Source organism: Molothrus ater, chromosome 4, assembly GCF_012460135.2.
Source record: "Molothrus ater isolate BHLD 08-10-18 breed brown headed cowbird chromosome 4, BPBGC_Mater_1.1, whole genome shotgun sequence".
Lineage (NCBI taxonomy): Eukaryota > Metazoa > Chordata > Aves > Passeriformes > Icteridae > Molothrus > Molothrus ater.
Window position 1 is genome coordinate 63,751,056 of NC_050481.2, and position 16,310 is coordinate 63,767,365.

Below are 16,310 nucleotides of genomic sequence, written 5' to 3' on the forward strand. Positions count from 1 at the left end.
CAACTAGCTCAGGATGTCTGACCACAAGGACTGGTTTTCCATAAGAGGAGCTACCAAGATCCTTCCTGCTCAATAAATTTTGCTTAAGAGCAAAAGAATCACAAAAGCATATTGGAAGGGCAGGCACAACAGGTGCCAGAAACACATCTTGCAGTGATCCTCTCATGCTTCAACAGCAGGGATTTGTGCTCCACTAAACTCCAGTAAAGTCCACTAAGTAGAAACACCTACAAAAGAAATAATCATCAGACCTAACACCTTTCTGATCATGTAGTAACATTCATTAACAGATTACTGCTATAGCTATGCAAACTCTCTCATGTCAAAAACACCACCCTACACAATAGCCATTTTGGTGAAAAAATTAAGACAAGGACAATTTCTAGTCATAAATAGAGTCTTAAAAGCATCAATAAAGGCAGTCCATTGCATCAACTAATTTTTGCTGATCACGAGTTAATACCAACACCAAAAAAACTTTGCCTGTAACTTTGAAAAGTTAAACTACTCAAGCACACTATACAAAGAATATATTTGTGGCAGAAGTGTCAGAGACAAGACAATGCAAGCAAAATAAAACAGTGAAGACTAATTTCCTGTTATAAAAAAGAAGGAAATACATGAGTAACAAAGAAACCACAGAAATTTTTTTTTCCATCAGACAAATTCCCTAACTTGGGAAAAAATTAAAATGTAAAAATACAATTATTTGGGAATTATTTTTTATTATTAGGACAATACCTCACATAATGAGGGCTGGAGTGGGAGTGTTGATCTGCTGGAGGGCAGGAAGGCTCAGCAGAGGGATCTGGACAGGCTGGATCAGTGGGCCCAGGGCTCTGAGGTCCAACAAGGCCAAGTGCTGGGTCCTGCCCCTGGGTCACAGCAACCCCTGCAGTGCCACAGGTGGGGCAGAGGGCCTGGAAAGGGCCCCGTGGAAAAGGACCTGGGGGTGCTGGGTGAGAGTGGCTGAACATGAGCCAGGTGTGCCCAGGTGGCCAAGAAGGCCAATGGCAGCTGGGTTAATTATTATTAATGAAATCAAATTAAAATTAAATCAGCAGTGGTGTGGCCAGAAGGACCAGGGCAGTGACTGCCACCCTCAGCACTGAGTCCTGGTGCTCAGTTCTCAGTCATTGAGGTCCAGAGGAGGGACAGAGAGCTGGTGAAGGGTCTGGAGGACAACTCCCATGAAGAGTGGCTGAGGGTGCTGGGGGTGTTTAGCCTGGAGAAAAGGAGGCTCAGGGGTGATGTTACTGCTTTCTACAACTCCCTGACAGGAAGCTGTTGCCAGCTGGGGCTCAGTCTCTTCTCCCAGGCAACCAGCAACAGGAAATGGCCTCAAGCTGTGCCAGGGGAGGTTTAGGTTGGACATAAGAAGGAATTTCTTTGTGAAAACAGTTGTTAAACATTGGAATGGACTGCCCATGGAAGTGGTAGAGTCACATCCCTGAAGGCACTCCAGAAATGACTGGACATGGCACTTAGTGCTATGGTTTAGCTGACATGGTGGTGATCAGTCAAGGCTGGACTCCATGATCTCAGAGGCTCTTCCCAACTGAATTGACAGTGTGATTCTGTATCCTCCATTTTGTAACATTGTACACTATTTATATGCTATTTCTCCAAGTTAAACCTTCATGGATAAAGCTCATGATCAGGATGTTGATTTTTCTCAGGATTATCACAAATATAAACAGGGTTAGGAGTAAATTTCTTTGATTTTTTTCTTTTTTTTAGTGTTTTCAGTGCAAAGGAGGTTTAACACCGGTTAGGATCTTCTAGACTTCAGCAGAGGAGACACAGCCTACCATGGACTTCTGCAGCTTAGCTGTCAAATCATTAGTAACACCTTACTGACTGAGAGGATGAGACAATCTCACCAACAGGTAACACCATCAAGTGCAATCCACTGACTTCAGAGCTTGTTTCAAAACTGGCTTCACATTTAGACAAAGCCTCATTTCTTACTTAAAAGAAATGTGACCTTACTTAAAAGCCACAAAGGCAAGCATACATTCAGACTTCTGTCTGAACATTCTACTTAAAGAATAAATTACCACAGGCCATTTCTAGTAAGGTTTTAACAAATTTCTAGGGATCAGAACAATCCCCTAAACCTTACACAATCACTAGATTTTTTCATCTGAATAAAAATGCAAACAGAGGCTCAGAATTACTTTAAATATTGACAGAAGAATGTTCCTCTCCATTTTTTAAGATGCAGCCATCAAGTTTACAAAAAACATACAACAAGCAGCCCAAATAATATTCAGTGTGTGATTGTCATAATTTGTACATAATTCTGAAAAACAGTAAGCTAGGTAACCAATGACAGCACTTCTGAAAACATTAAATAATAATTAATCTTTAACTTAGTTACTATGCAATGTTTCTTAGTACAAAGTTCCATACCCTCCTACATAAGGTTTCAAATCTCTAACTAGTGTATACTATAGAAGTATGGCAGCCTGTTTTCCAGAGAGAAAAATAATTGTATTTTTTTTACTTTGAAAACATAAGAATCTTTATGACAGCTTTTTTTATATCTAAAATTATAGAACTTTAGCTTAGTCCACTTTCATTCTTGTGGCTCAGACTATTATGATGCTAAAAAACCCCATCCTAGTCAGCTTCAGGCTGTGCTGCAAGCTGTCTCAAATCACAGCAGACACCAGCACAATTCCCTGCAGACTCCCTGAAAAGAAGTGGAGAATGACAGTATAGTGGAGCCAAATCTTGGGAGTAGCCAGAAAAAAATGTGAAGATGAAATAAAGATGATCACACAGATAAAACAGTAAAGTTTCTTTGACAGTAAAGGAGAGTTCTATCTCTTGCTGGATGACAAACTAAAACCTTAATTCATTTGAAGCCTATTCCAGTAAAGATCTGGGTTTCAGCTACACATTAGCTACAGCCACATAGATAAGTTAAGGCCACTAAAACAAAATTGTGAAAAACTTCTAGTGAACCTCAGCTAAACCACCATCTGTTGTGGCAGCAGCTTATTGAAGATAAGCAGCCTGGAAGCATTATGGCAATTAAGAAATCTTTTGGTCATTAACTCCACACCAATTAAACACTAAAGGCTGGCAGAACCATACTGTGGCTCAGAACTGCTTTTTAAGGTGAACTCTTCTGTTTCCTGTGACTGGTTTCAGGATGAGACACAAAGAACCTTTAAATATTTACTCAGGTACTTTGTCACTGGCAGCCCACATATATGCATATTCTCCTACTCAAAAATAATTTCCATGCACACATACAAATTATTTACTTCATTCCTACACTTTTATAGCAACCTCTTTAACCCATATTCAAAAACACCATGTTCCAAAAAGGCTCATGAACACACACATTCTCACACATGCATCCGCCCATGGAAGTGTCTCTGGGCTTGCATCATTAATGTTACCCAAATTCAGAGTATCATATCTATCTCAGTGAAATATTCCCTATAACACATTTGAAACTGTCAACTGTTGAGTTTAATATAATTACAGAACTTGAAAGAGATTTCCTTAACTTCCTTTAATATTTATAAACTAACAAAAGTCTGCCTATTACAACATGTTTTTCTCAAGGCATTTTAAAATTAAACTACCAATCTCAGGGGAAAAAAAAGCACCTAATAGTAGAAATATCTGAACTACCTGCTCAGCCTCAACAAGAAAAGAAGACAAAGAATATATCATATCAATGTCTATAAGCATGTGAGAGGAGGGTGTCAAGCACATGGAGCCAAGTTCTACTCAGTGGTGCCAGGAAATAGCACAAGAGGCAAGAGCTGGAACTGATGCACAGAAGTTCCACCTGAAAAGAGCTGGGAACTGATGCACAGGAAGTTCCACCTGAAAAGAACTTCCTCACTATGCAGGTGACTGAGCCCTGGAACAGGCTGCCCAGAGATGCTGTGGATTCTTCCTCACTGGAGATAGTCAAGAACTGTCTGGAAACCACCTGTGCAAGGTGCTCTAGGAGACCTACTCAAGCAGGCAGGTGGGACCAGATAACCCCACCAGTGGTCCCATCCAACTGCAGCAATTCTCTGTAAAATTCAATGGCATCATCACCTCCCCAGCTTAGGAAGACTTCTGCTCTGAGAGCTTAAGTTTCTATTTCTGCAAAGAGGGAAAGAAACAAACAAACAAACAAACTCAATGACACCCCACCACCAAAAACCAGAAAACAAGCATTGGCATTAAAAAAAATTCCTACTTTAAAACCTTCATTATTTTAGCCCCAAAATACAGAAGAAATCATAAAGTTTGCAGTGCCCACAGTTACTGCACTGACTTCAACCACATCAACACACAGCTGTTTGTACTAGGTCTCTCTCTTTGAAAAAAGCCTCAAAGAGAGAAGTGGGCGGCAGAGTGTATTCAAGTCTGGCACCCCTGCCTGAAGCCACATCGTTTGCTTCCAAGGAGCCATCATCGATGCAGTTTGACAGCACAAAGCTGAAAGCAGAAGAGGAGTCAAGGTAGAGCCTTACAGCACTTTACAACACTACATGTTCACTGCATTTAATATTTCCAACATATTTCAATGCTACACATGATGAGATAGCCCCTAACACACAGACTTTAGAGTCATGGCTTGCATTAATTAACAAATTGCTTTCAGGAAAAAGATTGAATTGACAGCCTTCTTTTCCTTCCCTCACTTTACAATCCTGGTATCATGACAGACATTCAAAACCTGAGGCACACAACCAAAACTTCTCAGTCAAATTCAAAACACAAGTCTACATCATGCCATGTTTTTCAGCTAGTGCATTCAACAGTCTGTCTTTCTTTCTTGAACTCAACTGTCCATTTCAAAAGGCCAAGCATATTTCATGTACCATCAACAATGCTTGCTCTTTTACAGTTTTCTCCCCTCATTCACATTGACACATCTCCTACTTCATCCAAAAGGAAAAAAACTCACATTTTAGTCTTATTCTATCCCTCTAAAGACCCCACCCTCGTTCACTACCCACAGACTTCTGTTAACTTACCAATGCTGTATCTGCCACCTGTTTCTTCTGACATACAAGGAGAATAAAAGCAGAGCAAAAGAGACCAGTCCCCAAGAAAGCAGTGTTTTTCTACAAAAAAGGTGCTGCTTCAGGATCTTGTTCAGATGTCAGTCTAGCTGGCAAATATCCATGTTTAGAGCTCCTAAATGATGGCTGGTGGGCAGAGCTCAACACTAACACTGAGTTATCCTGCACTAGCTCTGGCAGCAGCCAGCCCTGCCAGCACACAGCTGTGCCAAGCCCACCTGAGAGGCAGCTGACTACCCTAAATCCAGATCATATATTAGCTTAGATAACCATTTTTTATAAAAGCTGGCTCAGGAGATAGATGGTCCTAACACAACATGCCAGAATCATTTCCCCCTTCTCAACAGCTTTGTGAGTGTTATAACTGAGATTCCCAGCACTGTAAAAACTCCTTCAGCTCCTGACACGGTAGAGAAACATGCCTACTACTCACTCCTTATTTTCCAGTACCCTTTCTGAGGATTGACTTTAGACGTTACTTCTGCTAAGCCTGCAGATTTCCTAAAGGAGGTGAAACCTAAAGGAGGAAGTAAAAAAATGATACAAAAACATGTCTCAATTAATTCACTGTTGTCCACCCAAGTCTAAGTAGCAAAACCCTTGGAGTGGGCTTCAGTTGCCAGTGTCTTTATTCCTAATTCATAAAATTACAAATAGTTATGGCTCCATGGAGCCATGTCAGAGCCCATGACATTTTTAAATGACAACTACTAGAGCTAACTTATCAATAATTATTTAATAACAGATATCAATCACTAGAGTTTTATAGTCCAGTGATGCATGCATATGTTAATAGCTCATGTCTACAGCACATGTACAGGTTTGTGACATAAACCAAACACTGCCCAGTTCTCTACACAGTTTGGTCTTAAGTAGAGAAGCTACTATTTCCAAAAAGAGCACCAAGTGACTTAGGAATCAAAGTGAGCAATGCTGACATTGCAATGCAAGCCTTGACTAAACAATCACTTTTGATATTGTAGGCATAATTAATATCTAGAAGAATAAAGATGGGCATCTGAAAATTTACATCTAGAACAGTGATGTGTTCTGTGCTGTCAGCCAGACACTTCTATTGAGCCTGCTACCTTTCCCTGGAGAAGAGAAGAAACAGCTATTTAGAGCAGCAAACACTGTCCCAACAGCTGATCACATCCTCCATCTGTCTGCAGCTCAACACAGACCACTGAACTGCTGCCAAAGCAGTTAAAGGGGAAAAAAAAAGCCAGCAGCTTTTTCCTACAAGCAACTGTCACCCAGGAACCCTCCCAGAAATTAGTCCTCACTGCCCATTGTGGCTCCTCCTGGACCACAAACAATTTACCTCCCACAGGCACATTCTAAGAGGAGTAGGACATGAGTCCATAAGAGAAGCCCTGAAGTCCAGATGCCATAAGTGACAAGTTTGCTCAAGATCCAGGCAGTCCACAGCTCTGGACTTCAAAATAATTACATGTGTGACCTTGTAAAAACTTAATTATTTACCTGGGTGATTGTTGTCTCACATTTTTGAACATCCTTTGCAAGTAAACACCTGTCAAAACTACTACAAGCCAGTTGAACAGATTAGTGTGTGAAAGGAGGACTAATGTAAAGGACTACTGTGCATGAGGACTTTGTGACCTTCCACACTAAGTAACAATACAGAGGCACCTACAGCCCATTGTGGCTTGTTCCTCTAGGCCTGAGGAGAGACTGTGTATAGAAATATTTCATGGAAGCACACAGAGATTTTCTGAAAAATGTACAATGAAGTAAATCTTTTATTTCCTCCTTATAATGAGCAAAGTTACTCTTTAAGATATGACCTAAGGGGGCTTGTATCATAACCTATTTGAGCTCCAACTTTTTTTGGTTTTTTTAAGAGGAAGAAACCATAACTGAATAGGCAGGTAGAGGCTAAGCATGGCCTCCTACAGAGGTTTTTCACCTTAGCTGACTTCAGCACTCAGCTTGTACCAAAATGTCTCCAGGCTCCCTTCAATAAAACGTGGAGAGAGACAGCCCCTCTACAGAGTGATGCAGAACAGGAACCTGCCTCTCAGATGTCTGAGCAGGTTCTATCATTGCTAGGAATTTTGAGATGGAGAGAACTACCTTTGTGCCTTTTGCAAAAGAAGGGGAGTTGATTATTTAAGAACATGGTTAAAGTTGCCACCCCAAGGAAGTTTCTCACCAGTCCAACATGAACAACAGAACAACTTCACAAGAGGCTCACAGGCAACCCCATTAATATTCCCCCTAAAATCCACTTTGCAAAACAGTGCCTGGACTAACTTCTGCATCACTAAAGCAGCTGTACATCCTCTATTAAAAAAGTAAATAACAAAAGAATATTTAGGAAAAAATATTTACCTCATGTAAATGGCTATGCTGCTCAGATGTATCTTTTTAGTATTTCTGGTGTGTTTCCTCACAGGGGGGAGGTGAAGGTCAGTCATGTCATAGGCTGCCTTGAATTTTTACAACACAAAATTAAGTAATTGTTGTGTCAAAAAAAGGCATATTTATTCTACTGCATTCTCAGAAAAGCCTCAATTTAGGCAGTTCCTGTATTATCATTAAGAGTAACATCACAAATGTCATTTCCCTGTTGAACTCTTCATTTGCAGCAAAGAAGGAACTGAACTGCAGTATTCTTTGAGACATTTAACTAAAATATTTCATTATGTTTCATTATCCTAGGTAAAATTCCACATATGGAATATTCTTTCTCAAAACAGACCAGTCCACAGCTACCTTAGTCGCTATTAAATTTAAAAAAAACACCACAAGAAAGGAAAATGTAGGGACTGTTTCCATTACCCTAATAAAAGGGGATATATGACCTCCTTTCCCATCAGTGAAGGAGCCCCAATAAATATTAAACCTTCTTTGATTACTCAGATCCATACAAACCCAGAACACTGCCTAGCACACCCGTGAAGTCCTGTACATCCTAAGCAAAGCAAGCTCATTTCCCAGTTATTTCTCCCAGTCACATCTCCACAACATGCCCTCAGCAGGTCTGTATTTGTTCAGGACCACCCTTGCTAAACACACATATCAAGGTCTGAACATTACTCTCATAGGCACCAAGCACCACCAAACTGAATTTCCACATCCTCTCAGCTCTCCTTGGCAGGCAGAAGAGAAGCTGACTGGATCTCCTGTTGTAAAGGAGAAAGTATCCAAGGACTCCCCCCAAGATGAGATACCACCACAGCAGGAAAAATGCCGAAACCAAGAAAATAATGTAGTATTAAATACTTACATAAAGCTTTATGTACTGTTTGGGGTCAAAAAACTTGCAGGATAAGAACCCTGGATATTCCCATCAATATACACCTACTTCAGAACTAACTTTTCAAACTAATCTAGTTCCAAATTAAATCACCAAGGTTTTGCCTCCACAGTCAGGAAACAAAAGGGAGGAGAGGAAGGGAGTCACTATGTTTTTTAAAGTAAAAAAATTCTCTCTCAATATCTCTCACATTTTGCAACCAATACAGCAAGGAGAAAAAAAATCCTCTGCCTTCACACCTGGAATTAAATGTCTCCTAACAAAGGCAAAGGAGGATCCTTGGCTGATATGGATTAGACACTGCTGAACCAGATGCCATTATTTTCAGACATGCTTTTGATATTTTGGTTGTTTCATTTAACAATTCACAACCAATTATTGTCATTATCAGGTGACCATGATTTTGCAGGTGCAGGAGGTGGGGGAGAAATGGACTGCTCAAGGATTGGATATACATCAAGGTCACGAGTACACACAGGCACTCTCTTCCCAGGAGCAGCATTACGAGAACTGACCCAATCACTGGTTCTGTGCCTCTGGTCTCAGGTCTATTAGCTGAAAAATGCCTTAACTGAGCATGGGAAGAAGCTATGAAAGAGCTAATAATGTCAATGTTATGCAACCACTAAGCTTGTTTTAAAGTTTGAAATGTTCTGTTTAGATTCTGCTTCTAAATTAGCAAGTTAACTCAACCATACCATCTGAAGCAAATCCGAATAGTTTTATCCCATTCTGTCTCCTTTTATTACAAAAAGCAGAACATAAGCTCTTCAGGGCAGGCACTGCATGTCTATTACCAAAAAAAAAAGTGAAGTACCTTTAATCAGAGGAAGAAATTTACTACCTGACTGTCACAAAGGCGCTTGCTTTTCTTCAAGCCAGTGTTTGCAAGTACTGGCTGCCTCAGCCTGAGGAGCAGAGGTTAGAATACTGTTTTATTAATTGGAGTTTATCTAGTTTACCTGAGCCTTGACAAAAATTGGCCAAAAGAAGTTTGCTTTTGGAGAGGAGGAGGCCCTACATAAAAGGACAAAAGCTAGCTATTTGCTGAACTTCTGAGCTCCTGACAAAGCTCCTCTTCTGAGTGTTTGAATCATGGAAGGGGAAGAGAGAACAGGGAAAATGTGAAATCACAAATCAAACATACATGTCACTAAAACACAACGAGCTACAAAGCTGCTGAAGAAATTGGCAATGTACATTCTGCTATGTATAGAATCTCTATTTAAAAAGCAGTACCCCATAATAAAAAAATAGTCTGCTGAAGTATTTTATGAAATTCTCAAAGAGCTCTCCAGTGTAAGAAGACTCAATACATTACTACATTTGACATACAATACTTTGAAAAATGCAAGTGAGAGAATTATATAATGGCTACTAAATTATTCCCTTTAATAACACAAGATTGGTCAAACCTGTAACAAAAAGTATTTCTGTAGTTGATCAGCTACTGACACACCACTCTTCCCTCCAAAATACCTGAACATACTAATGAATAGCCAATTTTGCTATAGTATATGTATGAATTATGCAGTGGTTGCTAGAGATAATCAAATGCCTCTCACAACAACAATAACCCAACTGTCGGTCAAAAATTTATAGGATCAAATTAAGAAAGCCTGATGCAATGCATTACTGAATTAAAACAAAACCAAAACAGAACAGAAAGCAAGATCTAGTTCTATAAATACACATATTAAAAAGAAAAAAAAACTAGAGAAGTCTTGCAGCAGCACTGGACAACTAAATGTCTTGGTTTCCAGTTCCAGTTAAAGTTGACACAGTTACAGGTTTTCAAAACTGAGACTCTCTTGCACTGATACACTGCCAATGCACCTTAACTTCACTAGCACTCCAAAGCATCTGACAGTGCTTCAGAGGATGAATTCAGATGCCACAAAGCATGTGCATGGAATAACATTCCTTCCAGGAAGATCCCGTTAGGAGTTGCCCACTTGAACCCCAGAACAAGACTCAGCATGCACTCTAATGCAGAATTTAGCCTGCAGTCTCCAAAAACCCTCCACATCAATTCAAATGTATTTGTTAGCTCTAACAGGGTTAGCTGGAATTTCAATACTGGCACATGAGCTTTTAGTCTGAACCATAAATACATTCATTTTTAAACTACAGTCAATCTGTTTTATAAAGGAGGTTCAAAGTATACATTATCCTGAACAATTATTGACACACAAGAATGTGGACCAGACACAGGATATTCATTTAACATCCTGTTTCATTCTGTCTTTTAGACAAGATTTGGAAGAATCACCTAACAGAGCACTAATAGAAGGATGTGCCCACCCCACCCAGAATGGATGCCCTAAAACCATCTAAGTGACAAAAGCTGGAAACTGCATGAGAGCAATGAGAGCATGAGAACAAGTAGAACACACTACACTGTGCAGCAAACACTAAATTTGTGGGGGGCTGGTGGTTATATTTTACATCTTTTCAAAGATTAAATATTTAAGTTAGTTCAGCAGAGAACTGGTTGATGATTTCTTACCCACCAAAGGGAACTTCACATTATTCTGGCTAAGATGAAAGTAAAGCAAGCCTGGTTACTACTTTACAGCTATTAGTGTGTTGCTTACTCTCCATCCAGCCAAAACAAACATTGCACCTAATTTAGAAGTGATGTGTCCTGTAAAATACAGTTTTTCTTCTCAACTTCATCCAGAAAAAACATCTGCTAGTCTTTCACTCAAAAAACCAAGTCTTGTTTTGACCACGTACTTGAACTACCAAATTTTTACACACCATTAAGGTGATCCTATTCTCACATCAGCAAGAATCATGCAATGACACTTGAAGATTTCACCTTTGCAACAAGATTATCAGCAAATTTTTAAGTACTGGCATTTTCATGTCACAACCATTGGAAAGCTATTGAAAGCATCGAGAAAGAGGTCACTGAAACCACTATGGAGCAAGCAACACCAACTTTAAAGCAGCATTATGAGGTATAAGCATTTACCTTCCAAGAAACTGAGCACAGGGATTTACCTATCCTCAAAACCTCATTCTAACATGCTTACTGTTTGATTGATCAACATCTGTGCTGCAGGTGTATTCTAGTTTAACTAACTAATCTGTTTGTTTAACTGACTTAACTCCCCACTTGCCCATCAGTCTTCAGAATCACTTGTATCACACTACAAATGGAAATGGAAACATCTGACAATTCACATACACATCTAAGAGTAGAGGCAAAAAAAGACCAGTTAAGACAAAGTCACAAATGTATTAAATCATATGTTGTGTACACTTACAAAAGTATGAATAACATCTAAGTGTAATAGACAGATGTTTTTTCCCAAAAATATAGTGCTGAAACACAGTACTTAATTTTCAAGACATGACATGACATACTTTCAGAGAGATTTTATTTGGAACTGCCTAGTCTGAAAGAAATAAGGAACACAAAGTGGGTAGGCTAGCAATGATTTTGGCTTTTAAGATAAATTTCAGAAAGATCACATACAGTCTGATGAGAACCAAAGTTCTAGACTGCACATAACTACAAGCCACAAACATCAAAATATTGGGGGTAATGGAGCCACATCAATGTCCCATTCTAAGCATCATTTTGCTGCTGCTTTTATTTCCCTTGGCATGATGATGTCTTTCAATATCTAGGAACCTGTGCCTGTAAAGGCTTGTGATCTAAGACACAAAACAAAACAAGACACATCTTCCTGGTACAGGTTTAGTTAGAATAGTGTTGAGTGATGACTTGCAAAGCTGCAAATAAAAACCTTCACACGCACACCTCTTGCCATTAAGCACATCATTCTTCTGGGTATCTAAGTCACATATAGGCTACTGTCACAAAAGGAAATTATGCATGAAGTTAAGTGTCAGATTAGGACAGACATACAGAAACAGTTAATCTAAAGTACAGTAGCCAAGTATGAAAGTGTATGAACCCAAGCTTTAAACAGAGGGGGAAAAAAGTCAACCTACAATCACCAGATTGATTGTTGACCCAGCAAAATAGATGGGCACAAAACTACATGGAGAACAAAATAAACCCATTTTTTGTATCATGGCATTTCAGACATGCTACATCACAAAAGCCAATTCTTTCATTTCCCCTTCATGTGCTCAACAAGTTTATGAGAGCAAGAGGAAACGGAGCAGGTGGTATGACATGCACATGGAAGTCTGAAGATGCTGTCAGCAGGAAATGCGGCTGTAAATATGATACCTGAACACAAGCTCTGCGTTGATAACAAAAAACTTGAGGTAACCTTCACAAGAGAAAGGAACATGAACTTATTTGCTCTTTTGCTACTTGAACCAATAGGACGCCTTTTTAAGGGCTTGATCCTTGAGTATTTTTTCTTGGGAAAAAAATCAGTTAAACTACACAATCTGCTCGAATAAATGTCACCATAATATGAAATGTAACAGATCTGAATTATTCCAAGACACCAGAGTGCCAACCACAGTGCAAGCTACAATGAACCTCCTATGCTTAATAACGAAGTTGGCTACTGCAAAAAGGGCGTAATGGAGGTGTCTTTTTGCTTTCTCAAGGCCCGCCCGCCTATTTCTTCCATCTCCTCCATTAAGGTGAGACCCCGCGGCTGGGGAGGCCGAAGCTGATTTCAGGACAAACCCCAGGACGCGGCGGCCCCGCGCAGCCGGCGCGGCCCTTCCCCCACAAAGGGTGGGGAGCTGCGGCCGCTGCCCAGCCCCAGCCCCACCGCCCCCTCCCCGCAGCCCCGGCCCAGCCCCGAGACCCCACCGGGGCCCGAGCGGCCCGGGGGATGTCGCGGCGCAGCCCCGGCTGCCAGCGCGGGTGTGCGATGTCACCGCGCCCGCCCCGGCCCCGCTCACCTCGCCGTGTCCCGCCGCGGCCCCGGCGCCGCCCGGGGCTCCGCTGCCGCCGCCCGGAGCTGTCAGCAGGGCGCCCACCGCGCCAGGCGGGGCGGGGGCCGCTGCCGCCGCACCCCCGGCCTTGCCCAGCCCGCCGGTGCCGCCGCTGGGTCCCGGCCCGCCGGTGCTGCCGAGGCCGCCGCCCCGCTTGTTCTTCCGGCGCTTCGCTCCGCGCTTGGCGTCGGCCGGACTCATGGTGCTGACACCCGGGCACGGGAGGAGGGAGCGCCGGGGAGGAGGAGGAGGTGGGGGGAAGGGGCGCGGAGTCGCGCCAAGCGCCCGGGGCTGGCGAGGCCGGGCGGGGCCGGAGCTCCCGGGGCGGCGCGGGCGAAGCGGGGCTGTCACGGCCACGGGGACTCGCTCGGCCCCGGCGCCGCTGGGCAGAGTTACCGTCCAATATGGCGGACACAAGGGGAAAGTGATCCCCCTTTACGTTGGGGGGCTCCCCCTCGGCGCTGACGGGAACCGGCGCCACTCGGCACGCTGGGAGGCGTAGTTCTGTACCTCGCCGTAACCTACCATCAGTACTGGCATTGGACTACAGTTCCCAGCGTGCATCGCGACGCCCGCCTGGGCGCGGCGATGAGCTCATCCGTCCCCGCGATTGCTGCTGGGAGTTGTAGTCCTCCGGTCCGCCGTTAGCCGCGCCGGCCAGCGTTGCCACCCCGGTCAAGGGACTACAGCGCCGCCCAAAAGCCATGTGACTCCTTAAAGGGGCCGCAGTGCTCGGGATGAAGCGTGAGGGGATGTTTTAGGCAAAGCTCCGCGTAAGGGGCCGCAGCCCGCCTGCTGTTCCGACATAACACAGCCCTTAAATGTAGGGCTCTTTTGTCATACTGTCTCTGTGCAACCATCCCTCAGAACAACACAGGCACCACCGCTCCCAAATCCCACACAAGGCAGGCTGAAAATGGAGGTTACACCACGCTGGGGCTGAGGGCACTGCTGTGCCCTGAAGTGCCGAGAGGCCACTGCCTGAGTCACCATCCCTGGAAGTGCTCAATAAATGTGTAGCTGTGGTGCTTCGTGATAGTTTAGTAGTTTGCCACAGGGTCTAGTGCTGGGCTTGGCAGTGCTGGGTTAATGGTTTGACTCACTGGTCTCAGAGGTCTTTAAGAACCTGAAAGATTCCATGATTCCATGTTCTCCTCACAGTGCACGGTCACACGCAGGCCCAGGAAAGGTGAAATGCTCTAGCTTTGTGCCTTCATTCATCTGGGTGGCATGAGGCAGAAATCACAGATGTGAGCGCATTAAAATTGGTGATAATTTCATGGGATCATGGAATCCATTAGGTTGGAAAAGACCTTTGCAATTTGAGTCCAACCTATGACCAAACAGCACCATGTCAATTAAACCATGGCACTGAGTGCCATGTCCAGTCTTTCCTTAAACATCTCCAGGGATGGGACTCCACCACCTCCCTGTGCAGCCCATTCCAATGTCTAATCACCCTTTCTGTGGAGAAACTCATCCTAATGTCCTACCTAAACCTCCCTGGCACAGCTTAAGTCTGTGTCCTCTTATCCTGTCATTTTCCTAGGAGAAAAGGCCAACCCCCACCTGGCTACAGCCTCCTTCCCTGCAGCAGGGATCGATAAGGTCCCCCCTGAGCCTCCTTTTCTCCAGGCTGAACATCCCCAGCTCCCTCAGCTGCTCCTCCTCAGACCTGTGCTCCAGACCCTCCACCAGCTCCATCACCCTCCTCTGGATGCAATGAAATGCTTTAACTTTGGGTGGTGTAATGCAAAAATCATAGCTGTGAGCACACCTGGTGAGTGCTTAAGGCACTCTAAAATCTCTTTTGCAGCATTAAAATTGTGAAGGCATTAAGTGGTTGTGATGGTGGGTCAGAGGATAGTTCAGGAGCACTGGCATATTTGCCTTTTATTCACCAATGACCATCCACATAAAAGATCATGGGAAAGACTCAGGAGTTTTGGGAGAGCAATGGAAGAAGGCCAGTAGAAGATGCCATCCACACTGAAGCTGTTCCAGGCTTAGTTTATCTCAGTACACATAGAGGAGCTTTGCTTTTACACACAGCAAGCTGTGAAACCAGGAGATCACATTTGTTCATTCTAGTAGGTGGAAAAGGTTTTTTGTGGCAGGACCCTGGTCTTCAAAAATACATTCAATGCTCAGCACACACAGCCCTGCATAAACTGCAAATAGCAGTGGCAAGAGTAGCTGTGTACACATAAGCATACACAGCCTTTTGCCACAAACAAATAAATTCCAGACCCTGAAGTACAAATTTGAAGTTGACTTATCTTCATAATATATGGCATTATTTTCAGAGCTAACATCTTTCACTTGAAATGATGACACAGTCTTATATAGGGCTGTCTTTATCTTCCTTTCCAAATTATATTTTCACTTGAGCCCTCTTCATTTAACACCGCGCTTTTGAAAGAAAGATTATAGCTCTGTCAGTCTCTCTATCCCCTATGTATTACAGATAAAAAGCATTATTATGAGAAACTATTATAGTAAAATCACTCAACCATACAGGAGCTAAAGTAATACTACTTAGTCTGACATCACAGTATTTAATTCTGATAATCTTATTGCAGAAACAAATGCTTTCCTTTTACACTTCAGAAAATAAGGGACATCCTGATGATTTTTTTAAATCCAGCTTTCAATATTAAAATTCACAGTGCAGGACAGTGAGTTTTTATAAACTGTGCAGGCCAGGGTCTTTTTTTAAACCAGCAGGTAAATGTAGTACTCTTACAGGTTTGCACTGAACTTAGCTACCACTTTCAATTAGCTGCTGAGCCAATAGGTTGTTTTGGAAATGAACTTGCTGCTTTGATGGTGGATTTGAATGTTTGTATGAACCGGAACAAAAGGCAGAGGAAATTAATTTCACTGCTGTGGAGACCTATGACTATGTTTCTTGTCCTTACTTGAATTAAATTACTTATAACATTCCATCTCATCCCTAAGAAAATAAACATAGTCATTTGAACAAGCTAATTTACCTCACTGTAATCTAAAGCATGGCATTTCAAAACCCTTTTGGGGGAAAAATTATTTGTACTCTGAAAATTTTTCACATTTTCCAGGAATGCCATATATAA

The 16,310-nt window shown here is 42.4% G+C and overlaps 1 protein-coding gene across 2 annotated transcripts in view; it reads right to left on the bottom strand.

Moving 5' to 3' along the window:
• The window catches only part of FAM193A (family with sequence similarity 193 member A), a 77,474-nt gene extending 63,880 nt beyond the window's left edge, over nt 1–13,594 (bottom strand). For both annotated transcript variants that reach the window (XM_054514732.1, XM_036382658.2), the window contains exon 1: nt 13,183–13,594. In XM_054514732.1, coding sequence (XP_054370707.1) covers nt 13,183–13,416 — 234 coding nt within the window. In that variant the 5' untranslated portion in view covers nt 13,417–13,594. The remainder of the gene's footprint in view (nt 1–13,182) is intronic.
• Nucleotides 13,595–16,310: the final 2,716 nt, after the last annotated feature.